Here is a 23322-nt window from a genome sequence, read left to right as displayed (position 1 = left end):
CGAACTTCAAAACGAATACGTCGCCTCTGTCGAAAGTTTTAGGTAGACATGCAAACATACATACATACATACATACATACATACATACATACATACATACATACATACATACACTTATATATTGGTAACTAAAAATTTTCGACCCAAACTGATGAAAAAGCTTTCCCTATCTATGAATACACTTTATGTAACATTTCAAATGCTTAGACCAGAAATTGTATGATTAATTTGATAGAGACGGCAGAGGTCAATGTGTTTAAAATTTTAACCCCTGTTATGACCCCTTAAAATTTATTGTTTTGGGCTCAAATCAAGTTATTAAATTAGATCCATGTCCAACGAACCTATATCTAAAATTTAAAGTGATTAGACCAAAAATTGTCGGAGGAGTTTGGTAGAGTTCTCAAAGGTCAAATCGTTGAACTTTGACCCTTTAACAGCCAAATTTCTTGCCGAAAACCGATCACATCGATTTTCCAAAATCTCAGTACTCTGTACATCAAATTTCGAGTCTGTAGACTTAAAATTGACAGAGTCATTAGGTAGGGAAATGTACACACACAAACACACAAACAGACAAACAGACAAACACACACACAGATACGTTCACTTTTATAGATATTTAAACTAGCATGGGTGCCCAGCGTTGCCCGTGTGTTTGAAGGTGTATTTTGAGCAAAAAAAAAAAAAACAAAGAAAAGCGTCAATTTTTTTTAACTTTGACCCCTATTATGACCCCTTAAAATTTATTATTTTGGGCTCAAATAAGGTTATTAAATTAGATCCATGTCCAAAGAACATATATCTAAAATTAAAAGTGATTAAACCCAAAATTATCGGAGGAGTTTGGTAGAGTTCTCAAAGGTCAAATCGTTGAACGTTAACCTCTTAACAGACAAATATCTGACCGAAAACCGATCACATCGATTTTCCAAAATCTCAGTACTCTGTATATTAAATTTTGAGTCTGTAGACTTTAAATGGACAGAGTTATTGTGTAGGGAAATGTACACACACAGGCAGACGCATAGAGACACACAGACACACAGACACGTTCACTTTTATAGATATACTAGCATGGGTGTCCGGCGTTGCCCGGGTGTTTGGAGGTGTATGCTGAGCAAACAAGCAAAAAAAAAAAAAAGGTCAATTTTTTTAACTTTTACCCCTATTATGACCCCTTAAAATTTATTGTTTTGGGCTCAAATCAAGTTATTAAGTTAGATCCATGTCCAATGAACCCATATCTAAAATGTCAAGTGTTTAGACCGAAAATTTTCGGAGTTTGGTAGAGTTCTCAAAAGGCAAATCATTGAACGTTGACCCCTTAACAGCAAAATTTCTGGCCGAAACCTGATCACATAGATTTTCCCAAATCTCAGTAGACTGTATATCAAATTTCGGGTCTGTAGACTAAAAATTGACAGAGTTATTGCATAGAAATATGTACAGAGACAGGCAGACACACACAGACACACAGACACGTTCACTTTTATAGATATATAAACTAGCATGGGTTGGCGTTGCCCGGGTGTTTGGAGGTGCATTTTGAGCAAAAAAAAAAAAAAAAAGGTCAATTTTTTAACTTTGACCCCTATCATGACCCTTAACATTTATTTTTTGGGCTCAAATGGAGTTATTAAGTTAGATCCATGTCCAAGGACACTATATCTAAAATTTCAAGTGTTTAGACCGGAAATTGTCGGAGTTCTCAAATGTCAAATTGTTGAACTTTCACCCCTTAATCGCCGTACACCGATCACATAGATTTTCATAAATCTCAGTACCCTGTATTTCAAATTTCGAGTCTGTAGACTTAAAATTGACAGAGTTATTGTGAAGGAAAATGTACACAGACACACAGATACACAGACACACAGACATGTTAACTTTTATAGATATATAGATAGATAGACTAACAGTTCAGCCCGGCTTTGCTGTTTATAAGGTTATGTGTATATGTATATATTAAAAAGTGTGAATATGTAAAGTAATGCCTTTCTGTATAATAGTCTCCTTTAACTACCAAAGAGAAAAGACAGACAGACATTTTCACTTTTATAGATATATAGAGAGATAGATAGATCGGATGCAATATATAGTAATGATTTAAAAAGTATAAAAAAAAAAAGACTCATGCGCAACCACTGAGAATCGAAACCAAAACGTTCGGCTCACGATTTATTTTGCCTCTGCCGCCAATGAGTGGGCTATGAAAACATGTTTACTGCACGACTAAAAATTAAAACATGAACAAATAGCTACTACGTTATGCATTATTAATGCTGGCGTTCGACCTTCAGCGAGCAAATTTCATTTTTTTTTAATTTTCACCGATTTTTCCGGGCTAAAACCCAAATATAAAGTTTTGCATGGATTCAAATAGCTTATATATGAAGTTTCATGTGTGTAGACAAAAAACTATAGGAGGAGTTTGGTAGGCAAAATTTGTTAAACAAAAATATATACGTATACATAAATATATATGGAAACAATTTTGTGTTTACTATAAACTTTTTACCCAATGCAAGTATAAATCATGTGGAATATCGGCATGAATATAATTACACGTAATAGTTAAATAAAGATGATCATCCCAATAGAAAACCGAAGCAACTAATAGGGAATTAATTAAAATGAATGTTAAATAGAATATACAAATTAGCTAGATCTTTTGCTAGTGAATGCAATTTCACAACCCATATATAAGAAAATTGTATTTTCTTTTTAAATGAATAGAAAATATGGTTTTTGTTATGAATATCAATACACACAAAAGAAAAACGGATTTATAGGAGTATAGAAGATAGATAGATATATAGATAGATTTTCCTAACGCAAAACGTATTTACTATTAATTCACTTTTAATCTCAAACCCAAAATTGTTTGCTATTTATTTATTTTTTTCTTAACTCCAAACTGATTTATTTATAATTCACTATGAATCTTAAACCCAAAATTATTTCCTATTAATTTACTCTCAACACCCAGCTTATTTACTACTTGCATTTCTGCCCGGCTTTGCTTCAGCCCTTTGTACTGTTCATAACTTTATGTGTGAATATACTTTTATGTAAAATTTCAAATGTTTAGTCCAAAAATTGTCTGAGTAATTTTGTAGAGGTAAATTTGTTTTACCCAAATTTTGACCCCTTAACATATATTGTTTTGGTTTCAAATTAAAATAAAATGTTTGACCCAAGTCCTAGTTACCTACATTTTAAATTTCAAGTGTTTAGACGCAAAATTGGCAGAGGAGTTTGGTTAAATCTGCAAAGGTCAACTCTTTAAACTTTGACCTTTTGCCAGTCAAATCCTTCCCTAAAACATATTAAAATGCTTGCCGCATGCCTGAATACTCATTATATACAATTTCAAATGTTTAGACCGAAAATTTGCTATGTAGTTTGCTGGACACCGCAAAGGTAAAATTTTTAAAACTTTGACCCCTTGGTAGCTCAAATTTTCGACTCAAACCGATTGAAAAGCTTGTCCTTATTCTGAATACCCTTTATGTAAAATTTCAAATGTTTAGACCAGAAATTGGCTGAGTAATTTGGTAGACACGGAAAAAGTCAAATTTTTGTAAACTTTGACCCCTATTATGACCCCTTAACATTTATTCTTTTGGGCTTAAATCAAGTTATTAAGTTATATTCATGTCAAATGGAAAACATATCTAAAATTACCAGTGTTTAGACCCAAAATTGTCGGAGGAGTTTGGTAGAGTTCTACAAGGTCAAATCATTGAACTTTGACCCCTTAACAGCAAAATTTCTGGCCGAAAATGGATTATAAAGATTTTTCCAAATCTCCATACCCTGTATATCAAATTTCGAGACTGTAGGCTGAAAATTGACAGAGTTATTGTGTAGGGGAATGTATACAGACAGACGCACACACACATACACAGACAGACAGACACTTTCAATTTTATAGGGATGCAGATAAATATATATATATATATATGTATATATATATATATATATATATATTTACTAGCATGGGTGCCCGGCGTTGCCCGGGTATTTGGAGGTGTGTGTTGAGCAAAAAGAACAAAAAAGTGGTAGTAGGAAGGCAGGCTCGAACCCGTACCATAAAGGAGGAAAATAACAGGAAAAAACGTGACGTATGCTGTTACGACCACCGCCAAACCAGAAGAGTGTTGGGGCGAAGTGTGCTGGAAAATGGTTTGAGGAGGTGCCTGATGAAGTGAGAACAAGTGAGTATGGCAAGGTAGAGGTATGGTGGGACAAAAGTGTCATAACGACCCAGCAATTGGAACATAATCGTCAGGATTTGGTCGTCATTGATATATATATATATATATATATATATATATATATATATATATATATATATATATAGTAGCATTTCATCCCGGCGTTACTCGGGTGTTTTTTTTTTAGGTGTATGTTGAGCAAAAAAATAAAAACCCGTACCACAAAGGAGGAAAGAACGGGGGGAAAAAACCTGACGTCTTTGCTGTTACGACCAACGCCAAATTGGAAGTGATGTAGGTTTTAATTAAGGCTAGACAATCCAAAAGAGGGGATGACTTTCGAAAATATCGGTGAAAAAAGCGACCCATCCCTGTAGAAATGTGCCCAGGTGAGGGTGGAGAAATTAATTTTTTTAGCCAATTTTTCAGTATTTGTCGTCTGAAGGGTCGAGCTTCAAAACGATACTAATCTTGTGAAAATCCGTCACCTATGTCGAAAGTTTTAGGCAGACATGCAAACGTACATGCATACATTTATATATCGGTAGCTCAAATTTTCAACCTTTTCTTTTCTTTTTCTTTTATTCAATTTTCACCCCAAACAAGGCACAGTGCCACTTTGAAGCAGGGGGCTACTATCAGGGAATTAATTAGCGGGGTCATTATGAGGGGAGAAGAGTAGAAAGATGTTTGTTAACATTACACTTGAACTTCTGCATATCATTGCAGTTGGGAAAGCAGAATCCCGGAAGGGAGTTCCAAAGACCCGCAGTTCTGGGGAAGAAACTATTGGAGTAAAAGGCTTTCTTGCACCTAGGGATCTCTACTGTAAAGGGATGAGACTTAGTAGCTTGTCGGGTTTGTCGGGGGTAGTTATGTCGGGGAGGTACAAGTGTTTGCAGTTCGTCAGAGCATTCACCATTAAAGTATTTGTAGAACAGGCAGAGGGATGCAACATCTCGTCGATGGGACAGAGGTTGAAGCCTAGATGACAGTTCAGGACCTATCAGGTTGGCGACTCTTTTTTGAACCCTGTCCAGGAGCGAGAGACAAGCAGCAGATGCACCAGCCCAGATGTGACAACAGTACTCCATACATGGGCGAATGGTTGCCTTATAGAGGTATAGGATACTGGCAGGCGTAAGTAGTTTTCTAGCATGGTAGAGGGAGCCAACCTTCCTTGCAGCAGCCTTGGCAATGCTCTCAATGTATCTATTCCAGTTCATATTCCCTGTAAACGTTAGGCCGAGGAGTTTAAAAGAAGTACTTTCAGGCAATGTGTTCTTGGCCATTGCTATTGGTGGTAGAGAAGGTTTCTTGTAGTTATTGAAGGAAACAAGCTTAGTCTTAGCAGCATTGAATGTAACCAACCATTTTTGTCCCCATTCCACTACGGATTGGAGGTTGTCCTCTAGTGTTTCTGCCATTTCCTTGGATATGTGTTCATTTGTTTTCCCCTCATATCTGTTATAGAGAGTGGTGTCATCGGCAAATATACCCATCTCCGAAACAATATTATCAGGGAGGTCGTTTATGCATATCAGGAATAATAGAGGTCCAAGGATAGACCCCTGAGGTACTCCCGCATTTATGTCATATTGTTTGGATGTATGTCCGTCGAGGACAACTTTGATTTTTCTATTACTTAAGAAGGATTTAATTACATTATGAATTCTTCCAGTGATTCCATATGATCTAATTTTCCTTAGAAGACCATCGTGCCATACCCTGTCAAAAGCCTTAGATATATCAAGGGCCACCGCTCTACCCTCCCCTGTTTTATCCAATGAACGGTATATACGTTCAGAAACTACAGTTAAGATATCTGCTGTTGAACGGGCTTGCCTGAATCCATATTGTTTGTCAGTCAGGAGTTTAGCAGCTGTTAGGTGCTGGACTAGGGCTTGATTAACTAAGGACTCAAATATTTTGGCGAAAAGCGGGAGGAGGCTAATCGGGCGATAATTTAGTGGGTCAGTTCTTTCACTAGAATTCTTGAAGACTGGTACCACAGAGGCGGTTTTCCAGCAGTCGGGAAAACAAGATTCGTTAAGGTATTTATTGTAAAGTTTGGACAGAACTGGAGCAACCTCGGCAGAGCATTTTTTTAATAGCACAGCCGGGATGAGATCTTGTCCACATGCTTTTGAGGTGTCTAGGTTTTTTATAATAGAATGTACCTGAGAAGGGGTGATTTTCAAATCGTCAAGTGTGGCATCTGTTCGCAGAGGAAAATCAGGGAGTGAGTGGTGTACCGAGTTCAGTGTGGAGTTTGAGGCAAACCGACTGGCAAGCAGATTAGCCTTGTCAGTTGCCGTGCAAGCAACCTCATGATTGTTTGTTAGTGGGGGAATAATTGACTGTCCATTATTAACTACGCTGTTGTAGATTTTCCAAAAATCCCGGGTTCCTAATTTCTGTGCTTCGATGCGCTTTCTGGTGGTTTCAGAGTAATCTGTCTTAGCTGTGTCTATCACTCTCTTACAATTATTTCTAGCTTCTATAAACTTCTGTTTATTTGAGCTGGACTTATGTCGGTTGAATCTGCGGAACGCATGCTGCCTTTGACAAATGGCAGCTGCACAAGCAGAAGTAAACCATTGGGGAGAGTGGGGCTTGCTATAGTATTTCCATGCGGGAACATGTGTTTCAATAGCAGTTTTGAACCATTCAGTTGTCTCATTTGCACACTGTTTCGCTGGAAGAGTAAAGATATTTTGCCATGGGGCATCTCTGATGACTCCCTGATGGCTTCCCAATCAGCCTTTTTGTGATACCTCGTTGTTTTGAGAAGTGGGTCTTCAGTTTTAGGGCGAGAATTTAGGCTGATTTCTACCATTATCACAGCGTGATCAGCATTCCCGAGTGGGCTGTGGGCATTTGTTGTACAGTCATTGGGAACCGTTGTCAGAAAGAGATCTAGAAGTGAGGCATGTTGATCGTGCTGGTCTGGGAAACGTGTCGGAAATGTAACCAACTGAGATAGGGAATGAGATATAGAGAAGCTATGAGTTGCGCTACCAGCTACATCTGTGTGATTTGAGAATCCTAGCCAGTTACTGTGGTGGACATTGAAGTCACCAAATACATGTATTTGTGCGCTAGTATCGAGGGAGAGTGCTATATCTATGCTGTCTGAGACTTTGTTTATTAGGGTACAGTCTTGGTTTGAGGGAGAGCGGTAGAGAAAATACAAGTAGCTAATATTGTGTTGCATATTTAGTCTGAAGCACATAAAGGCCTGGCCCTCTGATTCTAGTTTTATTTCTCTAGTTAGGGGGAGAGAGTACCGATTAAAAAGCTTGCCCTATCTCTGAATACCCTTTATGTAAAATTTCAGATGTTTAGACAAGAAATTGGCTGAGTAATTTGGTAGACACCACAGTGGTTATTTTTTTTAACTTTCACCCCTATTAAACATTTATTGTTTTGGGCTCAAATCAAGTTATTAAGTTAGATCCATGTCCAAGGACCTATATCTAAAATTTCAATTGTTTATACCCAAAATTGGTGGAGATGTTTGGTATGGTTCTTAAAGGACAAATCATTGAAGTTTGACCCCTTAACAGCCAAATTTCTGGCTGAAAACGGATTACAAAGATTTTCCCAAATCTCCATACCCTGTATATCAAATTTCGAGTCTATAGACGGAAAATTGACAGAGTTATTGTGTAGGGAAATGTACACAGACAGACACACACATACAGACACTTTCACTTATATATATATATATATATATATATATATATATATATATATATATATATGAACAAATGATTAATAAAACATGTTAAAAGACATCTTGAAAAAGAGTTAAAAACATATTTAATTTTAAAAAAAGGAAGCACAAGATAAATGGATAGTCCTTAATCCATGGAGTTTCGCAGAAATACTCTCCTTCTCATCAGAGGGCAGATTCAATATAACCATTATGCTCCACCTATATGCCGTCTTAAATCTGTAATCACACACAATATGACTCGCAAGAAACCAGTTCAAATAACAAGATCTGCTGCTATCAATAGCAATGATCCACTCCACAAATATAATCCGAACCAACATGCTAATCGTAATACTTCTAACCCACCCTGTCGCACTAGGAGAAAGAAAAATATTTGGTTTAATCCTCCATTTAGCGTAAATGTTAAAACTAATATACCTAAAGAATTCTTCAATATTGTAGAAAACTCTTTCAAATACCCACACAGATATAGCTCAATTTTTAATAAAAACTCAATAAGAATTTCTTATTCTACTATGCCTAATTTAGCACAAAGAATCTTAGCATCTAATAACAAAAAAATTAAATCAGCCCAAAAAATCCCTTTCCCAATCCAACCAAAAAGAAACTGCAACTGTATTAACAAACATCTTTGCCCACTCAATAATGATTGCATCCATAAAGATGTAATATATTCACGCACAATTACAGAGCTCCCACGCAATTCTCCCATAATAGACAATAACATTTTGCCACCAAAGTGTCCTTCCTCCGACCCTCCCTCTGATATAATTATTAATCCAACAAACGAATCAACCATCCCCTCTATTTTCAATCATACAACCAGCTATAATAATAATAATAATATTTTTCATAGCAGCCATCCTAACACTGATAACACTAATTATCCCCTCCAAACCAATCCTGCTACAATTACTGTCCTACCCTCTGTTCATCAAAATGAATAAAATTTAAATTCTCTTCCCAGTATAAATCAACAAATTAATATTAATTCTCGACCCCGAGCTATTAATAAAACATATACATATATAGGGGCTACTTCAACTTTAATAAAGAAAAGAATTTCAAACCACACTTCTTCTTTCAATAACCAAAATTCAAATAATAACCAGGAAACCTCTCTAACTACACTAGTTAAAAAGCTTAACTCTGCCAATACCCACTTTTCAATAAAATGGACCATCCTAAAAAAAGTTAAGTCTTACACTCCAAGATCTAAGTCTTGTCACCTCTGTACATCTGAAGCTATAACTATTATAACCTCCCCTCAAAGTAGTAATATAATAAACTCTAAAAACGAACTGATCTCCTATTGCAAACATATGTCCAAGTTTAAATATGGTAAATTTGAAATCACATAGCTATTAATTTAACCCTTCAAATATATATCTTTTCCCATAATTTTTTTTTTTTATATATATATAATCTTACCTTTTAAGCTTTTTATATTTTGAATTTTATTTGTTTTTCTTTATTTCTTTGGCCGGTTTTCCATCTGCTGTCTCCGTTTTATGGTATAAGTATACCTATTAATTAAATATATACATCAACCTACTCATTTTTATTCTATGTATTTGTTTACTTATATTTCACTATATGCATTTACATACACATTTAATTGCCTTATTCCAGAGTTTGTAGATACCGGCCTCTCCCTCCCCTTATTTTGTATGTCAGTATGTATGTTTTTGTTTAACTTGTATATGTTTTTGGATATGTGTATATATTTATGCATGCGTGTGTGTTTGTATATATATGTATATATATGTGTGTGTGTGTTATTGTATATGTATACATATATGTATATATATATATTTATATACGTGTGTGTGTGTATATACATGTATGTGTGCATTTGTGTGTCTGTATGTATGTATATGTATGTGTATGTGTATATATATATATATATATATATATATATATATGTATGTGTTTATATATATAATTTTCTATTTTTTATTTATTTATTTTTATTCTTTTTTAATTTACTTTCACTTTTTTTTATATACATATATAACAGACGCCCCATTTCTTAAACTTGGCCATTTATTTGTTCTTCTGATCAGTTTTCCTAATTTAATTCTGGGACATTCACGTGCATATCTAAGCTGACCTAATTATTAACGCTAACTTTCGCGCTTTTTGTCTGGGTCAGTTTGACCTTGCTTTTCAAATTTAAACTTTCACCACTTTTCGGGGTTTTTTTTTTTTTTTTTTAACCTTAAAAATTTTTTTGATTCATCCAGCCTTGACAGACGTGTTTTAAATATTATCTCCAGTTCTTTTCTTTTAATGATTTGGAATTCATTCCATTTGCGCTTTTTTCCAAGGAACTCTGCCTTTTGGATTATTTTGGACCATTTGGAATTTACCCATTGGATTGAAATTTTAAATTCGACCATTTTGGATTTTACCATTTTTGGATTTTTACCCTTCACCGGACTATCCATTCATGTGAAATCTTTTTATCATTTTTCTTTTGCCTCCTGTTCCCCTTACCTCACCCCTTTTTTTTAACCAAGTAAGATCTGTGACTTACTTGTAGTTTCATTAAATACTTTTATATGCAAAATCCGATCCTGCATTTTGCTAATTCCTGCCCTCTGATGAGAAGGAGAGTATTTCTTTGAAACTCCGCGGATTAAGGACTATCCACTTATCTTGTGCTTCCTTTTTATAAAATTAAATATGTTTTTAACTCTTTTTCAAGATGTCTTTTAACATGTTTTATTAATCATTTGTTCATATTATAAGCTCTATTTCCTTTTCGGTTTTATTGAGCTTTTACATCTGGCTGGGTTTATTTTACTTGTAAATATTAACTCTTTAATATTTATAATATATTTTAAGTTTACCATTTTGATTACCTTGGTAAACTTATTGTAATTTTATATATATATATATATATATATATATATATATATATATATATATATATATATATATATATATATATATATATTTATATTTTTTTTTTGAGAGAGAATTAGACCGGGAGTCTAAAGAGCAGACTTTATTTTAATGTACTAGTAAATGTATTAATACTATTAAAAGGATACGGTGCGCATTGTACTGTAGATATAAAAGTATATATATATATATATATCTTTTTTTATCTCCATTATAAAATAATAAATAAGTTAATAAAGGTATATATTTTTTTTTTACATCACTCAGATTGTTCACGAACCCACCCATTTGCCCGACAATGATGGCCAGTATGCAAGTCTCCTAGACCTTTTTCCCTGAAATATGTTCAGTTTCCATTCTGTCTCCTCTTGGATCTTCCGACCACTCAGTTGTATCAATTAAGATAAAAATGAAATGTAATAAGTCCTCAGACATACCTCTCCATCGTACAGTATACCGATACACTATGGCTGACTGGGATAGTTTCCGTACATTTATATTGGATCTTCCTCTGCGTTCCATGTTTAAAAAGGATGTGTCATCTATAGTATCAGACCTGACAGAATCGTTAATTGTAGGTATAGACAATTTCATACCCTCGAAAAAGTTCCAGTAAAAACCTAACAGCCAGCCATGGTTTTCTCCAGAATGTGCTGCTGCTATTGCACACAGAAATCACTTTTTCCACTGCTTCTAACGTAATAGATGTATGGAAACTAAAGCCGCTTTCAGGACTGCCAGTAACCATTGTAAGAAAGTAATAAAGAACGCAAGAGAGTTGTATGCTAAGTCCGTCAAGTCCAAAGTAGCTGAGCAGCGGCTTGGTTCCCACCAGTTTTGGCAAATTGCAAACAGAATCCTGAACAGAAGCGTGTGCTCCATCCCAACTATCATCAATGGACCTGAATTAATCTCGTCAGCATCAGACAAAGCCAAACTCTTTGCCAAGAACTTTGCAGCCAATTCTACCCTTTGCGACCAAGGCTGCCAACCCCCAATATTTCCTCCTGTATCAGAAAACACACTATGTGATATACAAATATCTGTATGTGATGTTGCCAAGCTAATCAAAAACCTTGATTCCAGTAAAGCAACCGGCCCTGACGGCATTCCAATTATAGTACTCAAAAAACTTCAACCAGAACTAGCACCCATACTTACAAAACTGTTTAAACGTTGTCTTAAGGAAAATTGCTTCCCATCACCCTGGAAAATCTCATCAGTATTCCCTGTATTTAAGAATTCAGGTGATCGTTCATCCCCCTCTCAGTACAGGCCAATAAGTCTCCTGTGCGTCATGAGTAAGTTGCTGGAATCTGTGTTAAATAGAGAAGTAATCAACCATCTCAGCAAAAATAACTTTCTTAGTGACACACAATATGGTTTCCGTTCTGCTAGATCTACAGCAGATGTGCTTACAGTTATATCTCATAGGATTAGCGAATCTCTAGGCAGAGGCAACCTTTCTAGGGTAATTGCTCTTGAAATATCAAAGGCCTTTGATAGGGTATGGCATAAAGGTTTACTTCACAAGATCTCCAGCTATGGTATAGCTGGAAATGTCTTCTCAATTATTAAATCATTTCTCTCTGATAGGTTCATAAGAGTAGTAGTTGATGGGCAAAAATCAGAAGCTCACAGTATTAATGCTGGAGTCCCTCAGGGGTCCATCCTGGGCCCAACTCTTTTCCTGATCTACATTAATGATCTTCCAAATCACATCCTTACATCATTCGTAGACATTTTTGCTGACGACACTACCATTTATGGTAGCACATCTAAGACAGTAAACGACCAAGTTCTCTCCGATTCTCTCTCCTCTGATCTTGATCACGTTGTACAATGGGGAAAGGAGTGGCTGGTTACTTTTAATGCATCTAAAACCAAGCTTCTATCTTTACATCATCAACGTTCTGATCCCCATCTGGCATCAATTAAAATGAATGGCTCTCGTCTTGGGAAGGCCTCAAGTTTTGACAGGCTTCTGGGCTTGACCTTTACTCCTGATCTTAAATGGAATACGTACATCAAATCTGTTGCCAAGGCCGCTGGAAAAATGGTCGAATCCTTCTATCGATCCAGTAGATATCTCACTGCTGATGCAATTCTCTATCTATATAAGAGCCAGATACGTCCAAGGATGGAATACTGTTGCCACATATGGGCAGGAGCTGCTAGAAATGACTTGTCCTGCCTTGATAGGGTTCAAAATAGACTTTGTGGCCTGGTGGGAGATGTCCTTTTTTCTTCGCTGAAACCTCTATCTCACTGGAGAGATGTTGCGAGTTTGTCTCTGATTTATCGTTATTTTCATGGAAATGTTCGACTGAGCTTCAATCTATGGTCCCCCCTCGCCAAATTTTCACAAAAAACACTAGACTATCTGAAAACATTATCAATAATTCCCCCCCCCACTCTTTATCTGTGCCTAAACCTAAACATAGATTCCATGATCAAAGCTTCTTTCTTAGAACTGCACGCCTGTGGAATTGTCTTCCGTTTTCCTGCTTTCCAGCTGTCTATGATATGGTTGTCTTCAAGTCCAACGTGAACAAGTTTCTGATGAGCCGTTCCACTTAAGTTAACAAATTTACCGAATTTCCATTACTATTGATTACTATATTGTCCTTTTGATGTATATATATATATATATTTTATATAAAAAATAATTTTTCTTTTTTCTTTTTACCTTATTCATAATTTTCTATTTTAATTATTTATTCATCAACATATAACTTAGTTTTAATTTAATTTAATTTTATTTTAATTTTATTTTTAGTTTTAAATATTTCCAGCAATATCTGCTTTACACACAACTAAAATGCTAGTTTTATGTTGGTGTCTCCCCCTTATTTTTGCTGATGAGGAAACTCTGTTATTAAAGGACAAAAATTTTCTCAAATAATTGTCAATATTCTTTGTCAAATAATTGTCAATATTCATTGTCAATTTAAATAAAATGAATAGCGTTTCTGAAACGATCGTACAATCTATTGGATTTTGTTTTCCTTTTGAAGCTGATTTTTAATTCAAAATTATGAATCGTTTTATTCATTTATACACACACACACACACACACACACATATATATATATATATATATATATGCATATGTATGTGTGTGTGTGTGTGTGTGTGTGTGTGTGTGTGTGTGTGTGTGTGTGTGTGTGTGTGTGTGTATTTGCCAAATAGGACAAAATGGCACAAATAAAAATATGGATGAAAAATCTTACGAGTTTATCAAAATCAGGGAAAAAAGAAATCCTTCTAAACTGAGGTATTTTTTTTTCAATCCAGGGTGCCTAATTTTGGGGAAGCTGAATTTTCCCTACATTAAAAACCGACGTTGTGTCTACCTCTGCTCTCGATTAAAAAAAAATTCCGATTTTACAATATTTTTCTTTTCGTTTTTTTTTTTTTTTAATATTATTTTTACTTTTCAAAATAGAATAAAAATTGTTCCAGTCTAGAAGGATTTCTCATACACTGGACGAGGAAAAGATAAAGTATCACATAAGAACAGATACAGGTACAGTCGGGTATTCTATTTTGAAAAGTTAGAAAAATATATAAAATAAACCAATAAGAAAAAGTATTGTAAATTCGACAAATATTCAGAATAAACATATTTAAATTAGACTTATTTTCTTGAATTTCAAGCCGCTACCTTTGATTGGTACATTTGAGTCACGTGAGAAAAATCTTCAAAGACTTGTCTCACGTGACTAAAATTTAATTAATAATGTAATTGGCGTGAGGCATAAAAAGTGTCACCGTTAAATTTATATGCAAAACGGATGCCCCAAAATATTTTCTTTTCATTGTTTTCTTTCCGTGAAAGAGAAATGATATAATACAACAATTTATGTTAAATAAATACTATAAAAAACATGACACAACAACAACAAAAAATCTTTATGCTCAATACTGGGAGGCGGGCGTAGCCTCTATTTAAAAAGACTATAAAGGTCAGGGGTTATGCCCCCCCCAACTTAGACAAGAGAGTTCATGGTAAAAGTGCAGAAAAATTAACAATCGATCAATCTTATAAAAAGCAAATGTTTTATATCAAACAGAGTAGAATTTAATTATCTTTTAATGTACTATAAGTGGATTTAAGATTTTAATTTAATTTTTTCCAGCTGTTTTTACTGCACATGTAAAATAATGGTCACTTGTTGAGGGGCTTAGTTCCTGAAAAGTTGTAAAAATAATGACTTACTTTACCATTAATTCTAGGTCGGGACTTGTCATTATGTCTTAGGGTAAGTGCTTGAAAAAGTTATTTTTAATCATGATATGTTTCAAAAATAGCTGTTTGAAATAGCTGAATGGTCTTGGTTACAGTAATCAAATAATACAATTTAGTAAGTCGTCGTAGTTGTAGCTGGTATATAAGATTTTATAATTATATAATTATAAGCTTTAAGCTTTTGGCATATCTTTCCACATCTCTCTCTCAGTCCATATTTCTAGCTTAATCAGCCAATCATATTCTTGTGAGGAGGAACCCGAATGTATTCATATTCATCGCATAACCTCCCCCTGAGCTAAATTTTTCTGTGAAATTTAGCTTCAATATTTTCTCTTGTTAGCGTCTTGACACAATTATTTCTAAGTCTTTTTCTCAATCATCCTTGCAGTGGTGACATTTGACATACTGGTAACTCTGGCATTAAGTTCGAGGATACGTCCATTCATGAATGTTGACCTAGAGGAACAGGATTTCGAATATGTTATGCAGAACTTTGATTGGAATCTCTTTGGTATTTTCTATGACTTCTGTAGTGTGTCTACGCCTGAATTGATTCCAATGACATTTTATGACTTGTCTAATTCTTTTGGTTATTATTCCTTCTTCCCAAAACATTCTTACCTTGATTTATCTTCAGCACTCATGTAAATGTGTCCACAAAATTTTATACCTGCCAATTCGATCTTGTATAATATATACTAGCGTTGTCACGTGATCAATTAAAAATTTTCCGATTATACAATATTTTTTTCTTGTTCAAGTTCTTATTTTATTTTTACTTTTCAAAATAGCATAAAAATTGTCTCAGTCTAGAAGGATTTCTTCTACACTGGGTGGGGAAAAGATGAAGTATCGTATCAGAACAAAAACTACACTACAATCGTTACTTCTAATTCTTTTTTACTCACCTTCACTCAAAACAAGGCATATCGTCACTTGAACGTAAGGCTCACTAATCGGAACGATGCCGAAGAAAGATTAATAAGATGTTGGTTTACATTAAACTTGAACTTCTGCATATCAGTAAAGTCAGAGAAGCAGGTAGCAGGAAGGGAATTCCAAAGTCTAGCTATTCAAGAGAAGAAGCTATTCTGGCATTTAGGGATCTCAACAGTGAAGGGGTGTGATTTTGTTTCTAAGAGGGTTTGTCAGGGATATTTACGTCAAGGGGACACAAACACAATGAGTTCATCAGAGCAAATTTCCTTAAAATACTTGTAAAACAGGCACAGAGATGCAACACTGCGGCAATAGGACCGGGGTTGGAGCCTAGTTGACAATGGGGCCTATTAAATTGAAGACCCTTTTTTGAACGCTATCCTTGAAGGAGAGACTAGTGGTAGATTCACCAGCCCAGATGTGGCAATAATACTTCATCCATGGGCGAATTGTAGAGGTGCAGAGGTGCGGGATACTCTCAGGTGTGAGTAGTTTTCCAGCACAATAAACGGAGTCTATCTTTCTTACAGCAGCATTTATCCTCAATGTATTTTTTCAGTTCATATTTCCTGTGAATGTTAAGCGGAGGAGTTTGAAAGAAGAATTCTCAGGTAGGGAGTTATTTGTCATGCATATTGGTGGTTGGAGAAGCTTCTTGTAATTGTTAAAGGAGATCAGCTTAAATGTTACCATCCATTTATGGCCTAGTAGGCAAATAATCGACCCTTCAGGCACTTCTGCATTAATGTTATGCTTCTTGGATGAACGTTCATCAATGACAACCTGGATGGTCCTATTATCTAAGAAGACTAATTATATTTAGTATTCGTCCAGTTATACCGTATGATTTAATTTTCATTAGCAGCACCTTATGCTAGACTTTGTCAAAGGCCTTGGATATATTGAGAGCTACAGCGCTGGCTTTGCCCACCTTATTCAATGCAGAGATGACTGTTAAAATATCTGTAGTAGAACGACATTGCCTAAATCCGTACTGTTTGTAAAAGAGAAAATTAGCTTTTGCAAGGTGGAGGATTAGTGCTTGATTGATTAGCATCTCAAAGATTTTAGTGAAGAGGGGGAGGAGACTGATACGACAATAATTGAGAGGGTCGATCATTTCATCAGAATTCTTGTACACTGGTACCACAAAGGCCATCTTATAGCTATTAGGGAAGCAAGATTTTAATATCAGGGTTTTCTTTTTCCTAAATGGATAACCTGACAAGATTTATGGGTCCATCAATCCAAGAGGGGTAATCATAAACTTGGATTCTACACCAGATATTTCTGTGCCCTGGCATGGATGAGAATATTAAGTATCATACTTAAATAAAGTTTTGCTCTATTCTAAATAAATAAGTGTAAAATTAGAGACACACTTCTCTTCTAACATTAAGAAGAAACCGTGTATGTTATTAAGTATGGTGAGAAAACCCATCTGTTTTAGTAATTAATTTGTTATAAAATAAGTGAATAAAATACTAATAAATACCTGGATATGTAAGAAATAAAAAGAAAAAAGAAATGGTGGGATTAGATTTACATACAGAGATTACATATGACATGGAATAGATTTGTCTTATTTGGCTCAAATTTAATTGGTATCAGGCATTAAAAGTGTCACCATTAAATTTATATGCAAAAAGTGTCACCATTAAATTTATATGCAAAAAGTGTCACCATTAAATTTATATGCAAAAACTGATGCTCCAAAATATTTTTTCTTTCCGTAAAAGAGACATGATTAATACAACAATTTATTTCAAATTATTTATTCAAAATAAATTGTTGCATTAATAAATGAATAATTTTACAGAATAATTTACAGAATTCTTTGAATTCTCTTTCTGTAAACTGAGTTCTGTGTTGTCGCTGACTAAAGTTTTTAAAGTCCAAAGCGACTAAAAATTTCATTAAGTGTGTACTTGTTGCAGTCAAATATCTGCACTTAACAATTTCTAGACACTCAGTAAATTATCAAGTAATTTTGAAATCTAGTAGAGGTGGTGGGGGGGGGCATTGATTTTCTTCTCTATAAACCCCTTTTTTAAAGAAGAGTTTTTCTCTACTCTTTCATTATTTTCATAATAGTTACTCAACTAAGTTCTCATCTCTGACCCCACTCCATAAAGCATTTGTAGCAAAAACTTGTGTAGCTATGACCCCCATAAAGAATTTAATTTTAGGTACACAGAGAAAGCTCTGTGTACCTAAAATTAAATTGAACTTCAAGAACAAAGTTTATTATTCCAAAACTTCCCATCTGTGGAATACTATACGATGGAGTTCTTTTCCAGCTGAGTTAGTTATGTATTTCAAATTTTTAAACCATCCACTTAATCATTTTCCTCCATTGTTTCCCCCAAAGTATTCGTCGCCAGCTGATAATCTCTTTAACCTCTCTAGAGTGGTCTCTGGGGCATTATGAACACTGATAGACTTGCAAAAAAAAAAGACTTGCACTGTAAAATAACTTTATATAGCTGTAAAATTTCTTCAAATAACTTAGCTAAATGCTGCAAATTTTAATTGCTGTTCCTGAGTTTAGGCATCTTTAATTTTTGTATTCCTTTCATTATTAAACATTAAATATGTGGTTTGTAGGAATAGTGAAGTGCTGTCGTGATAGAAAGGGATTCCCCTCTGAACTGCTGAAATAATTGTTGTCATCTCCATTGTTCGCTTTCCAGTAGGCTTTTGACATCAACACTACTAGGTTGACGCTGCATTGGCAGAACTGTCTACACAAGGAGGTTCCGTACACCACACTCTGCTTTTCATTTAAATGCTTGTAAGCTTCATTCTTAAGTAGAAGTTTTAGTTTTTAAGTCGAATTTTGATATAAAAATCGTTTATTCATTGAACATAATATGGAAACGTGCAGCATTCTTGTTATGATTTTAATGTTTCTAAGGAACAAATTATTTCTTAATAACTTAATAACTCTACTATCCATACAGACTTCCTTAAAGGTAAGTTTTTTGCGTAATATTAGTTTCAAGGAATTGTTTTATTTGTTGATTATGTTATATCTGATTGCGTTTGTAAATTGTTACATCATCGAATGCAATTTTTTCTTTTTTTCTTTATTATTATGTCTAAAAAAATGTGATCCCGAATGTAATCCTGCAGAACTGAAATAAACGACCGTTCGCCTCCGAAGTAATTTTACTCGTTTCTTTAAACGGTTTCTGGGGTTTCTTATTTTTGAGGTGATAAACCAGTTTGTCGTTTCTCATCATTTCATGTGTCAAAAATGTTCGAGGACATTTGAGGTCAAAATTTAAAGTGTAGAAAATTTTATTTTAAGACAAGAAATCCAATTAAAAAATCAACAACAAATTTTTAACTGAAGATCGAGTAAAATTGATTAGATATAGCGTTCAGTTCAATTGCTCTATTTTACAATTCAACTAGACAAATAACCTACTTGGAATAACTTGCATACAGCCATTCTTCAGATCAGCTTTGTCAACAGCCAACCATACAGTCACCACATCACCATCAACACCCCAGTATCTGCAAGGAAAATAAGATAGCATTCAGCATCCAATGTTTTGTCTTTAGTCAAAAAGATTATTATTGTTCTGTTCGAAATTCCATGCAGATTCCCAAATTACACAGAAAGATTCTCGAGTTTGGCAAGGTACACATGATGAAGATCGGAGGTTCATATCGACCGAAACATATCACACTCAATATGGGGACATTAGTCTGAAGAATACAAATAATACAAATGACCAATCATCATTTTAAAAAAATCAGAAACGTAAAAAAAATTATTAACTAGCAGGCCCTGGGTGAGGCCACGTGTTTTGACAAGCTTCTGGGTTTGACCTTTACTCCTGATCTGAAATGGAACACGTACATCAAGTCTGTTGCCAAGGTCGCTGGAAAGATGGTGGGATCCTTCTACCGCTCCAGAAGATATCTCACTACTGATGCAATTCTCTATCTATATAAAAGCCAAGTACGTCCAAGGATGGAATACTGCTGCCATATCTGGGCAGGAGCTGCTAAAAACAGCCTATCCTGCCTTGACAGAGTACAAAATAGACTTCGTGGCTTAGTGGGGGATGCCCTTTTCTCTACCTCGCAACCTCTCTCCCACAGAAGAGACGTTGCGAGCCTTTCCTTGTTTTATCGTTATTTCCATGGCAAGTGCTCGTCTGAACTCCAATCTCTGGTCCCCCCCCTCGCCAATCTTTCACGAAAAGCACCCGTCTAGCCGAATCCACTGTGAAAAATTTCCCCCACTCTGTGCCTAAATCAAAACGTGGATTCCATGGACAAAGCTTCTTTCTTAGAACTGCACACCAGTGGAACTCTGTTCTGTCTGCCTGCTTCCCACCTGACTACAACTTGGATGTGTTCAAGTCCAACGTTAACAAATTCCTAATGAACCGCCCCCTTAAGTAAACACTTCATCAAATCTCCACACTAACGTAATGTACTTGCAATAACCCCTATCCCTGAGTGGCTTCCGGGCCTTGATAAGTGCTGACCACTGTGTAAAAAATAAATAAATAAAAAAAGGCACCGTTTCTCAGCGTTGGCCAGGGATTTAAAAAAAAATGCTAACTAAAAATTATAATTTTTTTAAATATATGCTTAAATTAATTTTTTTTTTCTAGAATAAAGAGTAGTATTTGTTCTGATGCTAAATCTAGTCTAGTGTGGCTTAGTTCAATGGTGAAAAAGTCCTTCTATACTAAATCAACTTTTTTTGTTGTTTTTCTGTTCTAACATAGGGTTCTCAAATTTTGGGGCAGCTGGATGTTTCCCACATTAAGAACCGACTTTGTGTGAAAATTTGATTTTGTGGGGAGGCAAGTACCATGTTTAAATAATAGCGCTATTATTTAAAAACTATTTGTAATATGGGGAGGGTGGGACATAATTAACTATTTTGTACTTTCATCTAACAATTTAATGACCACAATTAATGATAAAATCAAGTCAACTTGAAAATCGCAACCCTCCCCACAAAAGGTAAAGTTTGAGTATCTTATTCACTTCCCTCCACAAATACAATGTTACTAAAGGCAAGATAAGTTACTCTTCTCTCTGTATATTCTGTACTTTCATATAACTATGAACACAAATACTGTTAAAAATTAATTGAACTTGAAAATCCTTAAAAAGTGTAAATTTGGACTATTGTCATGGTTTGCCAGCTAACCACTCCTATATTTCTAAACAAAAACATGCTACTGACTAAAATAGCAATGAGCGTTTTCAAACAACAAAGAGAAAACACAAAACTTCATCTCTCACAAACTAAACAAAAACAAAGAACTATTATTTTGAACCTAGATTAAAATAAATAGAGCTAATAAACACGGAAGATACTTTAAACTGTAAGTAATACAGGGTGAAATTGATAATAGTCATTTGTTGTTTAGCGACACCATCACTAGTCCTAGAGCCTGTTTCATGAACGGCTCTCCATACACCTAGTGGCTTTCAGAGAAAATCTTCAGTTCGGCTCAAGAGTTAGGAGGACTCCGATCTCGACTTGGCGAAAGTCGTTGGCATTATCGCCATGGGAACCTGGAACATCAGAACGTAATGCACACTCTACTCTATACTGCTACCTGCCTCTTGGGTTTCCTCCTCACAGCTAGCCACTTCAACTCCGACTCACTTCCAGCAACTCCAGCTTACTTCTACAGCTTCCAGCCACTCCAGCTTACTCCTGAAACGGTTCCAGCTCATTCCTGCAACAACTGCAGCAACCCCCGTTCACTCCTGCAGTTTCTAGCGACTTTAGCTTACTCCTGCAGCGACTCCAGCTCACTCCTGCAGCTCCAAGCGCTTGCAGCCACCAGCTCCTGCAACCCACTGACGTCCGGTTTCTTGTTCCATTGGCCACTGACGTCCGGTTACCTGTACGAATGCCCACTGATGTCCAGCTACCTGCTTCATTGCCCACTAACGTCCAGCTACCTGTTCCAGCGTCAACCGACGTCCAGCTACCTACTAGAGTGCTCACTGACGCCCAGCTATCCGTACCAGTGCTTCATTGATGTTTAGTTACCTGTACCAATACCTCACTGACATCCAGTTACCTGTATCAGTGTCCACTGACGTCAAAAACCTGTACCAGTGCCCACTGACGTCCATCTACCAGTTCATACCTAAAGGACCCCAAAATCTTAATCCCGCGAGGCGCCTATTCTCACTTCGGCTGATTTATAATCCATTTTACCATATCGTTTTTCACCAAATATCTAGGTTTATCGTTCTTCTTTGCTATTGCCATTATCTCTTTGCCTTGTGTCTATCTTAATAAGTTGTACAGTCGATTGACAACTTTCACACCTTTCGCCCACCTGCAATACTATTATGAAAATGGGAAGGATGTCTTAATCAAACAATTTCTACTATTATTATAAACGAAAAATATGCCAAACAAATAAATATATATATATATATAAATATATATATATATATATATATATATATATATATATATATATATATATATATATATATATATATATATATAAAATTTTGCCAAAGGCAAGATAAGTTACTATTCTACCTACATGGATAAGTGTTTTTAGTTCAGGTATTCCTAACATCTTTTTTTTTTCAGTTTTTATGTTTCTAAAAAGTGAATAAACACAAATATCACTAAAAGTTAATTCAACTTGAATATCCTATAAAGGGTAGAAAGCAACGTATTCCGTTATCTTTGTAAACATAATCTGTACGTTGATCTAACGATAAAAATACCGCAAAAAGTAATGTAACTTGCGAATGATATATCGAAACATGTCACAAATTCACCAATAACACATAAAACCGGTTTTGTGAGTTATTGGTGAATTTGTAAGGTTATCTATAGGCGCCTTAATTCATCGTATAGTCTTATGGAAGCAAAGAGATCTGGTAGGTAATATTTTGCTTTGTTTGGGCTACCATACTAGTCACCGTATAGTAGGTGTGTCGTGCTGGCATATTCACGTATGTGGAGTGTATGCATACGGGCAAGGATTATATTTTCCAGGAGTGAAATCGAATAGGAAGGCAGTCTAATATGGCTATATGCCAAAACACAGTTTGTTTTCATGCTATTTGTATGGGAAATCGGGCATGTTGGTGCAAGCTGAGGTGTTCGCTTTTTTTGACTATCTGTTATTCCATGTATATAATCATGATAGGTTCAATTAAACTGTTATACAATAAGCGATTACGAACAAGGGAGAATTTAATAAAAAATCCGTAACCGTAATGTATTATGT

General features: G+C 35.2%; 1 protein-coding gene across 1 annotated transcript in view; it reads right to left on the bottom strand.

Moving 5' to 3' along the window:
* The window catches only part of LOC145280330 (phytanoyl-CoA dioxygenase domain-containing protein 1-like), a 231100-nt gene that overhangs the window by 96825 nt on the left and 110953 nt on the right, over positions 1-23322 (bottom strand). The window contains exon 3 of the mRNA XM_080132101.1: positions 19503-19591. Coding sequence (XP_079988227.1) covers positions 19503-19591 — 89 coding nt within the window. The remainder of the gene's footprint in view (positions 1-19502; positions 19592-23322) is intronic.

Source organism: Euprymna scolopes, chromosome 7 (assembly GCF_053919585.1).
Source record: "Euprymna scolopes isolate OS-2025 chromosome 7, ASM5391958v1, whole genome shotgun sequence".
Taxonomy (NCBI): domain Eukaryota; kingdom Metazoa; phylum Mollusca; class Cephalopoda; order Sepiida; family Sepiolidae; genus Euprymna; species Euprymna scolopes.
Note: the sequence above shows the minus strand (reverse complement) of the source record. Positions and strands in the feature narration are given on the sequence as shown.